This window comes from Ahaetulla prasina, chromosome 1, assembly GCF_028640845.1.
Source record: "Ahaetulla prasina isolate Xishuangbanna chromosome 1, ASM2864084v1, whole genome shotgun sequence".
In the NCBI taxonomy this organism is placed as follows: domain Eukaryota; kingdom Metazoa; phylum Chordata; class Lepidosauria; order Squamata; family Colubridae; genus Ahaetulla; species Ahaetulla prasina.
The window spans coordinates 47,158,224-47,176,332 of NC_080539.1; the positions used below are offsets into that span (position 1 = coordinate 47,158,224).

Here is an 18,109-nt window from a genome sequence, read left to right on the forward strand (position 1 = left end):
ATTATTGAAATAAAGTAATTATAGACCAACCTCCTAAAGGTACAATCAGGTTTCCAGATTCCTTGCTCATTTTTTACTTTCATATATGTGCCAAATAACATGCAGTATACTGTTGCAGCAATTCCGAAATAATCAGTCTAAGGAGTAAAAACATTATAAAAACATTTAGCTTCAGTTTTTTAAAAAATAACTGCTTTTAATCCCATCCTCCCATGAATATGATCCAATTGCAAAGAGTCTCCTTTCCCTGGTTTATTCTTGATGCTCTTCTGGAATAGATTAGACTGAGCAGTGTTTCTGGGCCAAATCAAGTAGGGAGCTTCTGAATGCAAAATCTTAGATACACTAATAATTACATTAGTACTGCTGTGTAAAAGGTGTTCTAAAGAAAAATTAGTAACATCTGAATCAAAACTTACATTTCTGAATTAAATTTTCCTCTATGATCAGCAAAGTCTGTAATTACTAGTGACATGGGCTACGTAGCATAGTATGAAAATCATACATGTAAGTCCATACCTGGTAATTCCATGGCTTGCCTGTAATCATTTCAATACATTGAAACCCAGATGTCTCACACTTTCCCCCGAAAACGGTTCCTTCAGGAAACAGGGTCATATCTATGCTTTGACCAAAGTCAATAATTGTCAGACCATGAGATGTGCCATCAATATCACATGTGTCATTGTCCAAAAACCTTGTTTAAAAGTAATTAACAATGATTATTACTAAGCAATGCAGCAAGTCAGATTGACAAGAAAAAATCTCAAAACATTTTTTTTTTTTTTGTTTACATTTATACCCCGCCCTTCTCCGAAGACTCAGGGTGGCTTACAATGTATAGGGCAATAGTCTCATTCTATTTGTATATATTTACAAAGTCAACTTATTGCCCCCCCAACAATCTGGGTCCTCATTTTACCTACCTTATAAAGGATGGAAGGCTGAGTCAACCTTGGGCCGGGCTCGAACCTGCAGTAATTGCAGGCTTTGTGTTCTTAATAACAGGCCTTACCAGGCAGAGCTAAACCGGCCCTTACATTCACAAGTGAGATACTTGCCTTTCGCCAAATATAAAGTTGTCAGGTTTAATGTCACCATGAATTATTCCACACTTGTGAAGCTCTTCTACCATGTGGAGGATTTTTATGGCGAAGTAGATAACCAGAGCTTGGGGCATCACCTTCTCTGTTAGTTTTTTGTATATATTTATAGTGTTCTACAGAGGAGACAGATGAGAAGCAGATGATCATGTGGACAAATGATATGCCTGAATTCCTGTGTATAGTGGATATAGAAAGTTTACACACACACACCCCATTAAAATGCCAGATTTTTGAGATGTAAAAAACCAACAACATCATCAGCTGTACACTTATAAGACAGCAAATTCCACTTAGATCTTGGAGAAAAAATGCACCCGGCTAGTTTACAAAATTATACCCTATTAGAAAGATTTCATACATAAATTTGGCAAAACAATACTTTCTAAACAGCTAAACTATTTTAATTTGGCCAAATATTTTCTGTTAAGAGCAACTAATTCTACTTGCAAGTGTACACATTCTACACATTCATCTGCTGGGGGGGGGGGGCGGGGGGGATAGAAAAGGTGAACATGGTTGTAATGCAGGTAAAAAAGGAGGTACACTTTTAATGGTGTGGTCATGACTCCCTTCTTAACTTTTTTGTTAAAGCCCCCCCCCCAAAGGACATCTAAAACTCCTCCCTTTCTAGTCCTTCAGACTGTGATGACATTTGTACAAGAATATCACAGATCAAAGCCATATTTACCAGTAAAGTTCCATAACTGTAATACTCCCCTATTAGAACACTTCCATTTTGAAAGAAGTGAGCACCGTAGAATTGGATGCAAAAGTGACGCATGCTGGGCTTCAGCCTTTTAGTCAGCTGAGCTGCTATATAGAATTCCCAGGGGCTTGCAGATTTCTGTACCTATAAAGACAACAAACAGTTCCGTTTTGCTTCAATGCACGGAAGCCAGTAGCTACACAGAAAGATTTTTTTATCCCATTAATTTAAATCAAAACCTGATATTTTCTATTGTTTCAAATGACAATGGCTGGTTGGCCATAACACTACCTGGAGTTTGAGGGGCACTACAAAATATCAAGAGGATACACGGATCACCTCTCCCAAACCATATTAGAACATTTTTAAAATTTATTTCATTGTTGATCCTGGCCAGAAATATACCAACTTCCACACTGCATAAAAAGCAGTGTGTGTCAATGCTATAGCATGTTTCTAAGGTACATATAGAACATCCCTGGCTCTACAGATTAGATACAGTCTGCAGAGTCTTAACTATCCAGCTTGTCCAGGCACCCATTCCTCTTCACTAAATTCTAATCTGACATCAACTCAGCAATGGACAGGAGAGATTATGGGGATCAGAGATTTAAAAAAACATTGTTTTTACTGGTAAAGCAGATGGATTAATTTATTTTAAACAAGATTCTGGAAGTTAGAGTCAAATATAGTACCTTCAGTATTACTCTCTGATTATTCTTAGAGTTCTCCATATCAAGGGCAGAAGCTTGATACACATGTGCAAAAGCTCCTTCTCCAAGTAAGCAATCAATGTGGAAGGATGTGGATGCTGAATGAGGACAAGGAAGAGATAAGCATGTAGAACAGGTCTTGGGATTATAGCCCACATTACCCGTTTCCAGCTAAATAGGGTTTGTTTCAAATCCATCCGTGATCGCCTCTCTAAAATTTCAGTGAAAAACAAATGTCAAAGCACACCAGACATAAGTGCAGGAAGTGCAGAAGCAGGATCCATGCACTGGGAAAAGATTGTCCTTCCTTTTCAAGAGCACCAGCAACGAGTATTGACCAATATGTTGCCTCTAATTCTGGAAATGCAGCCAAATATACATAAGAGCTTATACTATGAGAACAGAATGAATGGGTTATCAATAGTTATTCTTCCCACCAAAGCAGAACAATAGAATTTAATTCCTATTATTTTTTAAGTGTGTCACTTGCCCTACAAACAACTGTATGTACTGAAGTTGCATGTAACGGGAAATCATGTAAGGATCATGTAATAAGGTTAGGCCCCTTCTTGTCTCACTTTTCCTCCCTCAAGTGGCCGCGGTGTGGCTCAGGCTGTAAGAAGCCTGTTATTAAAACACAGCTGCCTGCAATTACTGCAGGTTCTAGTCCCACCAGGTCCAAGGTTGACTCAGCCTTCCATCCTTTATAAGGTAGGTAAAATGAGGACCCAGATTGTTGGGGGGGGGCAATAAGTTGACTTTGTAAATATACAAATAGAATGAGACTATTGCCTTACACACTGTAAGCCGCCCTGAGTCTTCGGAGAAGGGCGGGATATAAATGTAAATTTAAAAAAAATATGAATTGGAACATATTTCCATTTTAGCTGATTCTTCCCTTAGAGTGATAGTTTAAGTAATTTCTAGTCAATTTTTAAGAGTCAGCTGAAACTCGGGACTACTTTTGTAGTTTTATCAGTTTAATAGTGTAACCTGCTGCCTTTTGCCTTCTATAATTCCAAGCCACCACAGCCAATGTAATCTGCTCCATTAAAAAAAGAAAAAATATCATTTTCAATTATACAATTGCCTTCCTTATAGTTCAATTTTAATTCTTTTGCTTTGGCAAGAATTTTTACCATTATTAAAACAAATCTTATCTTAGAATTGTGAATGAACACAATCAAAACAATTGGCATGTTGGCTTCATGGCAATAAATTCTTCCATAAAGCTGTATTGCTTTAATGGACACAAATACAATGCAAAGTCCCAATTTCCCTTTTATACTGAAATACAGTAAGCCCAGTAAAACCACAAGAACGTTTTTTAAAGTTTCATAGCTCTGAAAAGAATAACACTAAACGTGTAATGGGGCTTACCTAAAGTGACAACAGTTTTTGGTCTGACAACTGGAAGATTCGATGCCCACTGGAAAGTATTGGGATAAGTACTTATTGGTTTTGGCAGCCTGGACAGAAGCTGGAAGATTAAACTCTCATCCCAAGGGTTCTCGATGACTTTGTAAGAGAATAATAATAGTCAAGTTACTGACAATAATCAGGAAAGTACAAGAAACTCTTAATGATAGGCATTATTATAACTGTTCTAAGTTACAATGGCATAGAACAAGTGGTTCTTAATGACCAGACTTCAAAGTTCTGGCCATCCCAGCACCCCAATAGCCACATGATTGTGGCAACTGGCCTGCACTTAGAATGGGTACAATGTCCCACAGTTACATGATCACCATTTGCAGCTTTCCCCCAAGCCAAGGCCAGCAGGGGAAGCCAGCAGGGGAAATTGCAAGTCGCTCTTGCAAATCACTCCCACTCCTGCCACTTTTTGTCCTTGGGTGCTTGGTTATGGAATATGGGAGCCCAAGAATTTCATACTTCGTAGCATGTACCTGCCTGGTTGCATTTTTGCAGTGGCACAATAGCCACCTGCATAACCTCCCACCATTAGCAACAACCACTTGCAGGTCCTCCCGCACCTAGACATTGTGCTTTATGACCACATTGTTTAGCGATGAAAAATCCAGTCCCACTTACTGTTCTTAACCAAGGATTACTTGTACAAAACAATAATCTAACAATTAAAAAACAAAACCTGACTGTGGACAAATTTAAGAACAATCCAAACAGTACTATAATTACTAGTAGAGATGGAGACCTTCCATTACTAAGCGGTCATTAAGTGAATCCAGCTCCACTCATTGACTGTGCTTGTCAGAAGCCAGCTGGAAAAGTAGCAAATCGCCATATGACCTCGGGACACTCAACTGGTGTAAATACATGCCAATTGCCCCAATTTTAATCACATGACTTCAAGGATGCCATGACACTCATAAGTGCAAGGGCTGTTCACAAATCACTGTTTTCAGCATTGTTGTAATTTCAAACAGTTGCTAAATGAATGGTTGTAAGTCAAGGACTACCCGTAAACTATTCTCAGACGCTATGTGGATTACCTCTTCATCCACTTTAGTATAAGAAAAGCATTACAATTATGTATTGTCCCACATTACAGCAAAAGTATTTCCTGATGTAATATTTTACCTTTAGCTTGCATCTCTTGGGCTAAAGGCACTGAAATAGTATTGAACGGTGTGGAGGAGGCAAGGTGAGCAGCTTGAATGAAACCTTCAGGGCTTTTCAGACATGGAGCAAAAGTTTGGTTACATGGGTTAGCCCATACCGTATAGTCACTTGTCAGGCCCTCTGCTGGCTGGCTTTCGTCCTAAAGGGGAAAACCGGAATCGTCATCAACAACTTTTTTCTTCTCTAAACATGCAAGATGACTGAATATATGGTCAGAGGTGGAAAAAAAGATGCAAAGATGGCTAAATTAATTTCTTTGCTTAGAGAACAAACAATATTTCCATTTATGGATGACCACATACGACTTTTTGCATTAACTAGAAAATTTATGATTTATGAGTTGCGGTTTTGATGATTAGTAAAAAGCTGGATAACGTAAAAGAATGCGCTTTCTTTTGTAATCATAGAGTAAAAGATAATTTTGTAAGTGTATTTATATTTGCTTAAAAGAAATCACAAGTATCTATTTCTTTTTCTTTCTTGATTTTTGTCGTTCTTCTGTCTTTTTCTTTTCTCGCTTTTCTCTCTTTTTATCAAGTTGTGTTAGTGTCTATGTTCTTTGTAAAACTTTGAATAAAAAACACTTTAAAAGATGGCTAATATTGGAGTCCCCTCTAATTTTATCCCCACAATGACTCCAACAGGTGGATTGTGCTGAAAAAGAGCATTTGGCTTGCAACCCTCCAGCGAGCACTAGACAAGTGAAGGTGTGAATCTCAGTCTCCCCGATCAAATTCAACACTGTGATCTTAATTATTCTATAAGGCGCATCCTTTTTCCTACATAAAAGGGGAAATATGTGCTTTTTGAAATTTCATTCGAAAGAGATCTAAAAAGACGAGAAGACATTCCTTTATCAAGGTCCCAATGACCTACCAGGACAACCAGTTTTGTCTCTATAGTATGCCCTCATCTACGCAGCATATATGTAGTAAATTAATCAATTACATAGGTATTCTTATACCAAGCAGTATTTTTCAAATCCCTACCCTGAATTAAGATATACTCAAGTAAAGCGTTCTGGATATTGATAGGTGGGAATTGTTTAATCTTACTCTTAGGGTAAGATAAGCATTCTTCACCTGAATATAATTCCAGAATAATTTGTAATATGTGTGAAATTCCTATACATATATTTCAAAATATGTTCAAATATTCAGTACAGTGTTTTGTAAATTTTTATGGGGTTCTTTAATTCTAAAGTTATCTTTAGCCTTATGGTTTCAGATTTTTAAATTTCAAATATTGTGTTTTAATTTTTGTATATGTCTTTTTAACTTGGCTGTAAACCGCCCTGAGTCTTCGGAGAAGGGCGGTATAGAAATGTAAATAATAAATAAACAAAAAATGATACAATTGTCAGTTAAATAGCAATAGCAATAGCTCTTAGACTTATACACCACTTCACAGTGCTTTACAGCCCTCTCTAAGCGGTTTACAGAGTCAGCATATTGCCCCCAACAATCTGGGTCCTCATTTTACCCATCTCGAAAGGGTGGAAGGCTGAGTTAACTTGAGCCTGGTGAGATTCGCTCTACCAAATTACTTCTGTCAGCAGAAGTAGCCTGCAGTACTGCCTTTTAACCACTTCGCCACCATCGTTCAAAGAGAGTTATTTGGATTTTCTGAATCTTGAATTATTGCGTAATGCATAGTATTTGATCTCAATGTCAAGGGCCTCTGGTGGCTCAGACTGGTAAGACAGTTTGTTATTAACAGCAGCTGCTTGCAATTACTGCAGGCTCGAGTCCCACCAGGCCCAAGGTTGACTCAGCCTTCCATCCTTTATAAGGTAGCTGCCTTATAAATGCCTTTGGCATTGAGTCATGCCGGCCACATGACCACAGAGACATCTTTGGACAGCACTGGCTCTTCGGCTTTGAAACGGAGATGAGCACCGCCCCCTAGAGTCAGCAACGACTAGTACGTATGTGTGAGGGGAACCTTTACCTTTAACATTAATACAAAAAATCTTGCTACACTCAGATTATGCTTTATACGATATAGGATAATATTGCCATACTTCAAAACATCTGAGAAACAACTAACAGACCATTATAACCACATGGCATCGCTGTAGCACACAAACCAACTAAAGCCCTTCAAAATCTCCTAGGTAAACCAAGAGCCAACTTGGTTAAGCTGGGTGGCTATAGAAATTGAATGAAGGAATAAATAATTATTGGACATGGAAACAGATTCTCCATGCTTTTGCTATTGCCACCGGATTAGTTCTTCAAACTGAAAAGACAAAATTATGACCCTAATTACCTCATGGCCAGATGATTACAATTGGGCCACTTGGCAACTCACATTTAGAACTGGTTGCACCATCCCAGTCATGTGATTACTATCTGTGACATTCTCTGCTGGTTCCGGTATTTTTTGCTGGTTTCCAGCAAAAATAACCATTCCAAAGAATGGATGGAATACAAACATGTGATTTGCTTAACAACCACAGTAAAAACAGTGGGCCCAATCATGTGGGTATCTCAACTTGTGACTATCAAACCATTATATCAATCCCAATTACGGTTGTAAATTGAAGACTACCAGGATGTGGGTTTGTGTTTATATGTGTATATGTACACGCACACATACTGTACATACAAATTTATTTTTTGCATTTTTCTTTTTTAATTTCCCTAATTGCATTTCTCTTGAAAAATTCTAACCTAACCCTCCATCCCCAATTCGGATCTTTAATCGAATCTATCCCTTTTTGTCCCCCTTTGTCTTTTCCCATTTATGTTAAAACCCTACATTCCCATTTACTAATTTCTTTCTTTTCAATCTCCACAACATCAGCATCAATCATCTCTTTACATTTTTACATACATGTTTGCTTGGTTTTTAAAATTTTCTTTATAAGACTAAGAATAATAATTTTAAAATGTTCATTGCATTTTTCTTTTTTGTTATTCTTTTTAATATTTTATTTTTCTAATTCTGATTTATTTGATTAAATATATATAAACAAAAAAAAATAAAGGCAGTTTGCTTACTCTTGGTTTAGAAACAGTCAAAGTGTCTCTGGGACGTTCACCAAGTACTTTGATAGATGTCGACTTTGGGACTGACTGCAGGACCCTAAAAATCAAGGAAGAACATTCACAGTTCAAATCCCCAGTGCCGCATAACGGGGTGAGCGCCCATTACTTGTCCCAGCTTCTGCCAACCTAGCAGTTCGAAAGCACGTTAAAAATGCAAGTAGAAAAATAGGGACCACCTTTGGTGGGAAGGTAACAGCATTCCGTGTGCCTTTGGTGTTTAGTCATGCTGGCCACATGACCACGGAGACGTCTTTGGACAGCACTGGCTTTTCGGCTTTGAAACGGAGATGAGCACCACCCCGTAGAGTTGGGAACGACTAGCACATATGTGCAAGGGGAACCTTTACCATTTTTAAGTCCTCAAGATGTTTTGGATTCTCATGTACCAAATGAGATGAGATTACAAGGGCTGCCCAAAACATTTGGAGGGATCCCAGATTACCTAAAATTCCTGTGCAAATAACTGGTGATTACAGGGAAATTGTAATCAACATTCTTGAGTACAAGAATATTGTTTTCTTCACAATAAGCATAATGAGCCATCATTGCCTTTTTTCAGGATTTTCTTTTTTAGCTTCTCAGTCTAGTCTACATTCTCAGTTTCTTAAGTAGTTAGGTAGGATTTCCCATCCAATCACTGTTTGTCCTTTCATAGCTTTTTCAAGATGAGCCAAAATCTGCTAGCTATAACAATACATAATATAGGACAAGTACAGTACCCATTTGCTCTTTCAAGAATCAAAGGGTGAGTTTTTCCATAGTTTGTGATGCAAGAAAGTGAAGAAAAGGGGGACTGATAAAAATGATTAATGAGAAACTGAAATCTTCATTCAACAGCATAGAGACTAGATGTGTTAGTAACAGTTTTCATTACAGAATGTACAAGTAGGCTTAGAGTGCAATCTAATACAAACTAATCTCAATTGTAAAGAGCATTCTTCGTGGTAATTGCATACTTTACAAGGCTATCTGATGATTTTCAACTTACTCCATATTCTCATCTTCAAAAATTGTAAAAGCAGATAATGCAGCAGGAACACTAGGCTTAATGCTGACAGCTTCACCTGGATCTAAAAGGAAAACCGAAAAGGAAAGATGTGATAGGCTTACATTTTCCCTGCCTCTGTCTGAAGTCTCACATAGACAAAATGTATATATCTTGTAATTGCTTGAGCTATTGCCTCCTGAACCCTCCGAAGTGCTTCTAAGTGGTCTACAAGCTGTAAACCAAGCTGCAGTTGAAATCACATAGGTAATTGTGAGAATCTCCTGATACAAGAATTATCCAAACTGGTACACAGATCTGTGAAAAACTCTCCTTGATCTCACCAGCTCCCTGATAGTCAAACAATAGCGGTGGATCCAAGAGGATACTGAAACTGCAAGCCAGTGGGGGAGCATGACCTATCTATAATTAAAATTGGACAGTGTTTATAGTTGGCTTTTTTGGGTGATAGAAAATGCTTGTTGTGATATTTAAAACCCTACATTAAGCATGTACAATCTGCAGCTGAAGGACTGCATGGATCCTAGACAGCTACTAATACAACTCCACAAGTTATAATAAAAAATGTAAAAATAAAGGAAGTTTATTATTCATATACTGTACATTAATTGTATTATATATTTTATATGCGGCCCAAGATAACTCTTCACTAAGTACAACTCAGGCAAGCAAAAAGGTTGGATATCCAAGCCCCACAATTCAGGGCCTGGTATATTCAAGACCACCTTCTCCCATTAGTACTTGCATGCTCCCTAAGTTTTGGCATAGAGAACGTCCACCAGAACTCTACTCTTTAAGAACTGTTTCTATCAGGTACCATGAAGGATGACATTCCCTGCTGCTGTTCTCTCCTCTACAATAGCATCTCCCAGTGTTAGGTTGTCCCTCTCGTCCAATTAAAAGTCTACCAAGCCTTTAAGATCAGAACTTTAGAGTCTGATTAGAATTTATTCTTTCCTTCAGTGGAAATATTTGGTTGTTTATTGATTGTTGTCCCTGATCCTTTTGTCCAATTCTTGTTTTATTTTTCATTGCTTTAATTTTGGTAGAGCATGAAGGAATGTTAGCTAATCCATTGCATATGATTGGAATGGCATATAAGCACAAGCCAGCAACTAAATAAGTATCCTTCACTTCAAAATATAAACGTAAACAGATATTCTGATTAAGTTAGAATATAATTTTCTCATCACAGGCATTTTTAATTCTCTCTAAAAAAGCCAGCAGTAGTCATGTATATATCCCAAAGGTTTGTCTCTACAAGAAACTAAACAGACAAAAACATACCCTTGCTAATATTATGGTATCTGATTCCTACTTATTAAAAATCCTCAGCTATATCTAAAATTAATTCTTACTTTTGATAATATAAAGATTATGAGATGTATCTTTATTGGATCTGTTCTGTAGTTCACAAGGAAGTGCCTTACACTGCTCAGAATAAATTTATATTTTAACAATAATGAGATAGGGGGGAAAAGAACTCTCATCTATTGTTTTAGATCCTTCAGCTTTAGCATCTTGAAATCACTTTGGCAGATATTATTCCAATTATGTCTGCCTAACAAATCTTATAATCCAAGACAAATTCTTAAGCTTTTCCAGAACTTGAGGTTCCAAATTTATGATGAGGTCTCTCCAGTTTCACTTAGCAGCTATCCTACCAGCATAATGGAAGCTATAGTCCCAAACCATCTGGAGATTCCCAAACTGAGGAAGACCAATGAGAAGATAATTTATCATTTGTACGTAATGATATTTACCTTTGTTTCTGAAGAAAACCTCACCATCTTCATCTTCTGAAAGTATAGTGGTATCTTTTAGAGAAGTCACTTGAAACATGTCCATGATGAAACCTCGGTAAGTCAAAGAAAAATTCAAAGTAAAGGACAGGTAAAGTAAAATAAAAATAAAAATCCAAGAACATTTAGGAAGTAAAACCATTGGAAGTATTTAAACTTTTTGGTTTCAATTTATGAAGATCCAAATCCAAAGTTGTGCTTTAATCCTAATAGGAGTTCTCAGTAGGTTTACATGCAGGCTGAGCTCATGTTGCCCTAAACCAGGGGTGTCAAACTCAAGGACCGCAGGCCAAATCCAGCCCACAGGGCCACCCTGGAACAGCAAAAGATCGGCCCATGGTGCCTCTGCCAGAAAAAAGGCTTCCGAGCTCCATTTTCGGCTGCAACGGCCTCCTGCAACCTTCTAACAGCAAAAACGAGGTGCCATTTTTGCTGACAGAGGGTTGCAAGAGGCCGTCGCAGCCAAAAATGGAACTTGGGAGCCCGCTTTTGCCAGCAGAGCACTCGGACCACCACAGGCAACCCCAACATGAGTGATGTCAAGCTGGCCATACCCACCCTGGCACACCCACCCCACCTCAAAGTCAAACACAACCCTGATGTGCCCTCAATGACATCGAGTTTGACACCTCTGCCCTAAACTATAATGTGATTGTGATCACATGATTCTGGAGCACTTGGCAACCAGTTGTAAGTCTGAACAGGTTGCCAAACACCAGGACTGCAATCACGTGGGGGTGTTGGTGCAATGTTTTGTGACGGTCCGAGGCCATTTTTAATTCTGCACAATTGTTAAATAAATAGTTGTAAGTTAAGGACCGCCAGTACTAAAATAAAGTGCAGTCAGAGATAGGAGAAATGAAGAGACAAAGTTACATATAAACTATTTAAGTCCATGTTTTCCTGAATAATATAGCTTATTATTGTGATTCAAGAAGCTAACATAAAATTGTAATTAATTGCTTCTACCAGATTAGGAGTGTCAAACTGACGGCCCAGATGCGTCACACGCAGGCCATGCCTACCTCAGCTCCACGAAGGGAAAAAACCATTGCAATACATCACATGACGGCAATGTGACGCAGCGAGTTTGGCACCAGTGTACTAGACGGAATGTATTCTTGTCAGCCTCTCTTTTCACTTTCAGGAAATAAGATCTTTCTCGTTAGCCACACCATTGCATCTTAAAGTTACTTTATAGTGACATTTGCTATTTTAGGATATTTTAATTGTCTTAATTGCAATCTACATGGAAGTAATGTGCAGGTAAAAATAGCTTACTAGCTAAACCTACTTTTCCAGCTGAAAAATATAGACCATATTTTTCATGTGGTAAATATATGGCTTTTTAAAAAAATAAAAACTGGTTAATTAACTTACATTTTTATTAGGTTTTGTCATTTAAATGTATTTATGGATTATAAGTGTGCTTTTTATTAATTGGATAATCAGTTTCCTTATTAGTTCAATCGAGATATATTTTGAAACTATAGGTATATACATAAATATTGGCATCTTTATTAAACTTATTTAGTATGTTAGCTGTGGAACACTAACAAAGTGCACACAAAATTATCACTTCCAATCTACCCTTTCTTTTGCAACTCGGTACTAGCTAACAGATGTTAACAAATATGGAGTAGGAGAACAAAATGTTTAGCTACATTTTCTGATAAGATCTACTAAGAAATAACAAGAAGAACTTTATAGCTTTTTGGGACAAAGAAGTTGCTTGTTCTGATTATTTTTAATGTTTTGCTTTTAATTAAACAGAAAAAAATAAAACAAACATGTATATTCTAACATTGGTATATTCTGTGAAGAATTATTTACATTAGACTTTGAGACTGGGTTTAATGCTTTTGGATGTTCCTATTCTTCTGAAATATATACATTAGATGGACATACTAGTAATATTAGGAAATCGCTAGATAGCAGAAGTGAATTCTCCATGTCCTTTTATTGCTATGAGTCTAGTGAGACTAGTCCTTCAACATTGGAAAAATAAATTTATGGCCCAATTATTCTGTAAATTGAAGACTTGATATTACTCGTGAATTATGAATGAGTTGCTTACAGGCACAAATTGTATTTATGGATATTGCAATGAAGTACGGCCATCTTTTACCGAAACGATTGCATAAAACTTTATAAACATACGTGTCCTTTCTAATCTACCTAATCACCACTTCCAGACTTCTTTCCCTGAATGTCCCATTGTGTGCATTGTAAGGCAGCTACTTATTCACCTGAAAGGGTTTCTTCAAGCATACTTATCAATGTTAAATGTCTATAAAACTAAATCTAAGAGTCTATAAAAATATCCCCCAGGTTTGGTTTGGTTTGGTTTTTTTTTTTTAAAAAAACAGACTTTATACTTACCCAAGGCTTCTTTTGTGTGAACAGTAGGAGAAGGCTGTACTTTAGATGGGGTTGCTTGTATTATGCTTGATGCATTTAGAATCATATGACGTTGATCAAAAAAGCCTGACATATTTCTGTTATCTGGTACCAAAAATGCAATATGAGAATTTAACAGAAGCACACAAAGGTTTAAATTCATAGGAACTGCTACAGATTATTATTATTATTCCTAATGCGCATTTGATACAACAATAACAATGGAAGAAAGAGAAGAAAAAGGAAGTTTCTTTGAATTTTGGCTTGATATGACCCCCTTTTAAAAAAGATAGCTCCCAAAATGGATGTATTTAAGTTGTGCAGGTAGTCCTCAACTTACAACCATAATGGTGACCAGAATTTCCATTATAATTCAACATGCTGGTTATCAAAGCCCTACATGCCATATGTCTGAGTTTTTCACCTTTCCTTCCCACTGGGTCAGATAGAGTAGGTGGGCTTTAAGCCCCTTCTGTTAAAAGCTATGACTTTAAAGATATGTCTTTTCTGTAACTGCCTCAGCTCTTTAGAATAGACCAGGGGTCTGCAAACTTGGCTCTTTTAAGACTTGTGGACTTCAAAGCTGGCTGAGGAACTCTGGGAGTTGAAGTCCACAAGTCTTAAAAGAGCCAAGTTTGCAGACCCCTGGAATAGACTCTCACCTGTGATTGGTGGGGCCTTTTAGCTTTCTAGACCTGGCTCTTCTCCTTCTAGTATTGGGTTAGAATAGGGACTGAGTCTGAAGACTACTGGTTGCTTTAAATTGCTTAGAATATGAGATATGGGACATGTTTCTTAAATAAACAGTGAAACAGCCTGCCTCCTGGAATCCTTGATGTGCATCCTCAGAGAAATGTTGGGCAGGGGTTTGTTTGTTTTTGCTTGGGATGCTATGAAGATTTCTGCTTTGGGCAGAGATTTGGACTGTACCTTCTGTGAAATCCCTTCTGACCCCACGACACTGTGCTTCAAAGATCTTGACCATTTTTAATCTCAGACTACAGGCTATCAAAGACTAACACAGAGACAATTATACCTTTATACCTTAAAGTATGGATTAGTAACCCATTAGAGCACTCACAGAATATTAAGAAAGCAAGAAAATATATTACCGTCTCTCATTTCCATGGAATGCTGCTGTTTCCGATTTGAAGGATCTACGTGCCTGCCCAGAGAAATCATCACAAAAATGTTCCCATATTAAAGTGCTTCTAATTATTACAGAAACAAAATTGTACTGAAATGTCACAGACATATGGAGTGGGCGGAGGGGGAGATGGAGAGGCAGAGAGAAAGTGTGCTTTAATTCGTGGCATGGTGGTCCACAAATAAGATCTTACTATAAATGCTGGGAGTGGTTATCGTTCTGCATTACATAAAATGTAGAAGTATTCAATCCCATTACACAGATTGACTTTGATCAAGAATGGGATACAAGTTCTAAAAGACCCTGTTAATCATCTGTTATAACTAAAAGTATCTTTGGCTTTGGGGACAAGGTGATTGTGGTGTCCCCTTTTTGTTTTGCTTGTTTTATTTTGACCCGATTGGTTTTGGGGTTTTGTTGTTTGGTATTGTACTCTTCTAGTTGGCTGTTTCTCTTTTAGTTGTTTTAGTTGTGAGCTACCCAGAATTGTTTAGGAGTCAGGTAGCCTATAGATAAAACAAATAAACAAATGTCTACATGTCAGCTCGGATGTCTTAAATTTAATAATTTCAATATTTTAACAATGTGCTTAATATTGGATTTCAAATATCCTCAAATAGAGTAAATCTCATTCATGCAGATCTCCTAGCACATATAGTGACATATAATGTAGAATAGGTTCACATGCATCAGGTTGATTGTTGCTAATACTAATTTTGATAAATTAAGATCTTAGGAATACAAATGTCAGAGATCAACAATTCATCCTATCCCAGCTTGTTAAGATACAGTTATCTAAACATCCCCAGCTACAGCACTGCACGTTTTAAATTATGGCTTCTTTAACCAGGGTTTGTTGAACAAGTTATGGTGATCTGGTTCACCAGTAACCTAGGTTATAAACTACAAATACCAATAGTTAGATTTATATATAACAAAAATTAAATGTCAGTGTTCCAGAAAAAAACCCCAACTCCAAGTAAAAACTCTGAAGCAAGCATCTTTCAAAGTTCTATTTACTAGGATAGGTAAACTGGCACATCTGGGGAAACCCAAATCTGAGAGGTCCAGGTTTTCCCTCAGTAAATCAAAACCCCCAAGACCATCCCTTGACTCCGCAGTGGATCACATGCTCCAATCGCCAGCCTTCCCATCTCGAGACAGCACTCCAACCACTCCTTCTCCAGATGCAGGATCGGCCTGACCTTGACCGACAGGAAGAATGCTATTATGTCTAAAGACAACCCCTCTACTAAATCCCCCCTCCTATTTTCCCACACATGAGAAAGTGGCAGCATGGAAGCTTCCAGCCTAATATGGCTTCCAAAGCTGACATTAATCAAACCATATGAATTGTTCATATAATATATAATCCAACCAATACATCAACCACAAGATGTAACAAATCTAATTCCCATCTATCCACAGAGCGTTCATCCTTGGATAAAAAAAAGCAACTGAACCTGAGAAATCTAACTTTTACTTACATCTCTCCATCATGGCAATTATGGAAGATAGTATACTTCTGAGATGTTTGGACAGAATCATTACTGCTGACTTGAAGTCTACACAGACTATTTGCACATTCTTCAAAATCAGGGTGAGTTTCAAATGCAGCTTTCTCACTTAGAGCTGTCATCGGAGGATCAAATACTGACTGCTGTCCAAGAATTTCATTGGTATTGGCCACTTTGCTCATCGTTGTCAAAGAAGTTGAAGACATTCCAGTCTCCTTGAAAGCAGATCTCTGTGGGTGATTTCCAGTAGGCTGGAAAGTTAAAGCATCTCCTGATAAACTTTGATGTTCTGTCCTCAAGTTTGGAGCACTCTGAGTTACAGAAGACGCTATCCATTCTGGCCGATATTGTGCTGTTGTCATTTGTACACATTGATCACCCTTATTAAAATAAGAACAAAATACAAATTTGCATACTTGTATTTTTAAATGACTTCTTGCCATTTGTATACTTAATCGTTTACTGATTTCCATGCTCTAATGCAGGGGTCCCCAACCTTTTTGATTCCGTGGACCAATGGCGGCAGCAGCAGTAGGGGAAATGGTTTCGCAACATACACAAATGAAGCTTCATGTGCTCACCCTTCTCTTCAGCAGCCCGATTCCCAATGGTCCATAGTCCAGAGGTTGGGGATTCCTACTCTAATGTAGAGCAATTTTGGTAACTTATCTGCAACACTTTATTTTTTAGAAACACTAACCATACTTACATGCATAACATACTTGATCAATATTTTACAACTTACTTGCTATGTTGTATTATAACTCCAGCCAATTCTAATCTCATAACAGTCAAACAGATCTGTAGGCCAGCAGATCAAGAAAAGTTGCATTAAAATTGAAACAGATTGAAAAAGGTTTTACTAATTCAAATGTGAATTCCTTCCTGTATTGAAGGTGTAGATTGGAAAAGTGTTTCATTATATTATAAAAATAATAAATTTAAAGTTACATTAGAAAAAAACAATTTTAATGCCTTTTTTTAGCACACATTATAATTAAGGAGTCTATTCAAATAGTAATCCCTACTGATTTTTATTAAATTAAAAGAACAGCCATATTTCACTATTTGATAAAGAAAATCCAAGATTATAACCTAGCTTTTCTACTTAAACAGTTAGGAATATCTTGGGTAGCTAGTATTATTCAGTAAAAGAGAATTTTATCTAGAAGAACTACTGTAGTTGCCTATGTTCACTAAATGGCAGGAAAATTACTTCATACATGTAAAGTACATATATAGATTTGAAGTTAGATAGTTCTAGAAGAGCTCCTGAAAATGTTTTTCAGTCCCTTAGGGTTAAAATTCTGCTTATGAATGGACATTTATGAAGTAGATGTTCTTGATCATCCTTCATAGAGGCATATAGATAGATACTAGGGCAAGGGCTTTTTTCAATCAAAGTATTCCAGGAGCAATATGTCCAGATGTTGCTGGACAGCATCTCCTAGCAGCTGTAGCCACTTTGGCCAATGATGAGAAGTGCTGGGAGCTGTAGTTCATCCTACAATTCTTATCTATGGATGATAAGAACTGTAGTTCAAAACTGGGAAGTACCAACTGGAGAATATGGATTTATAACACACACACACCACGTGCATACTAATATATCACATTGCAAATATACCCCTGTTGAGCTTAGCAAGGACTGGTGAGCAATTGGCTGTAACACATCTTTCTGGCATGAAGATGATGATTGGGAGAGCTGGTCCAATTTCTGCTGCAGTTTCTGTAGCTCAAGGAGGTCACTTTCTTTCTTTTTCATTAACTCATTGTCTTCATTCTCTGAAAGTATCAAGACCCATACATTAACTATATTGTTAAAATAATTCTCTCCCTCTCCGTTAACATTAAAGGCTAATATATTTTTAGTAACTCTGACCCTTACTACCCCAACATGGCAGAAAAATAAAACAATGTCAAATAACACTTGATATCGATACCCTGAAATCTATCAGTCTATTAATTTTACATCCATCCATCCACCCATTCATCCATCTGCAGCAACAGTGGGTAAAGCAATGCAAGTAGGCTTTAGGAATCAAAGAATACATGACC

The 18,109-nt window shown here is 37.4% G+C and overlaps 1 protein-coding gene across 1 annotated transcript in view; it reads right to left on the reverse strand.

Annotated features, from left to right (window-relative positions):
- The window catches only part of BUB1 (BUB1 mitotic checkpoint serine/threonine kinase), a 40,396-nt gene that overhangs the window by 1,628 nt on the left and 20,659 nt on the right, over positions 1-18,109 (reverse strand). Inside the window, exons 9-22 of the mRNA XM_058165083.1 lie at positions 17,679-17,836; positions 16,022-16,431; positions 14,500-14,552; positions 13,370-13,492; positions 10,949-11,041; positions 9,168-9,249; positions 8,132-8,216; positions 5,085-5,265; positions 3,906-4,043; positions 2,508-2,623; positions 1,795-1,956; positions 1,062-1,219; positions 520-697; positions 31-137 (exon numbers count right to left, since the gene is read on the reverse strand). Coding sequence (XP_058021066.1) covers positions 31-137; positions 520-697; positions 1,062-1,219; positions 1,795-1,956; positions 2,508-2,623; positions 3,906-4,043; positions 5,085-5,265; positions 8,132-8,216; positions 9,168-9,249; positions 10,949-11,041; positions 13,370-13,492; positions 14,500-14,552; positions 16,022-16,431; positions 17,679-17,836 — 2,044 coding nt within the window. The remainder of the gene's footprint in view (positions 1-30; positions 138-519; positions 698-1,061; positions 1,220-1,794; positions 1,957-2,507; positions 2,624-3,905; positions 4,044-5,084; positions 5,266-8,131; positions 8,217-9,167; positions 9,250-10,948; positions 11,042-13,369; positions 13,493-14,499; positions 14,553-16,021; positions 16,432-17,678; positions 17,837-18,109) is intronic.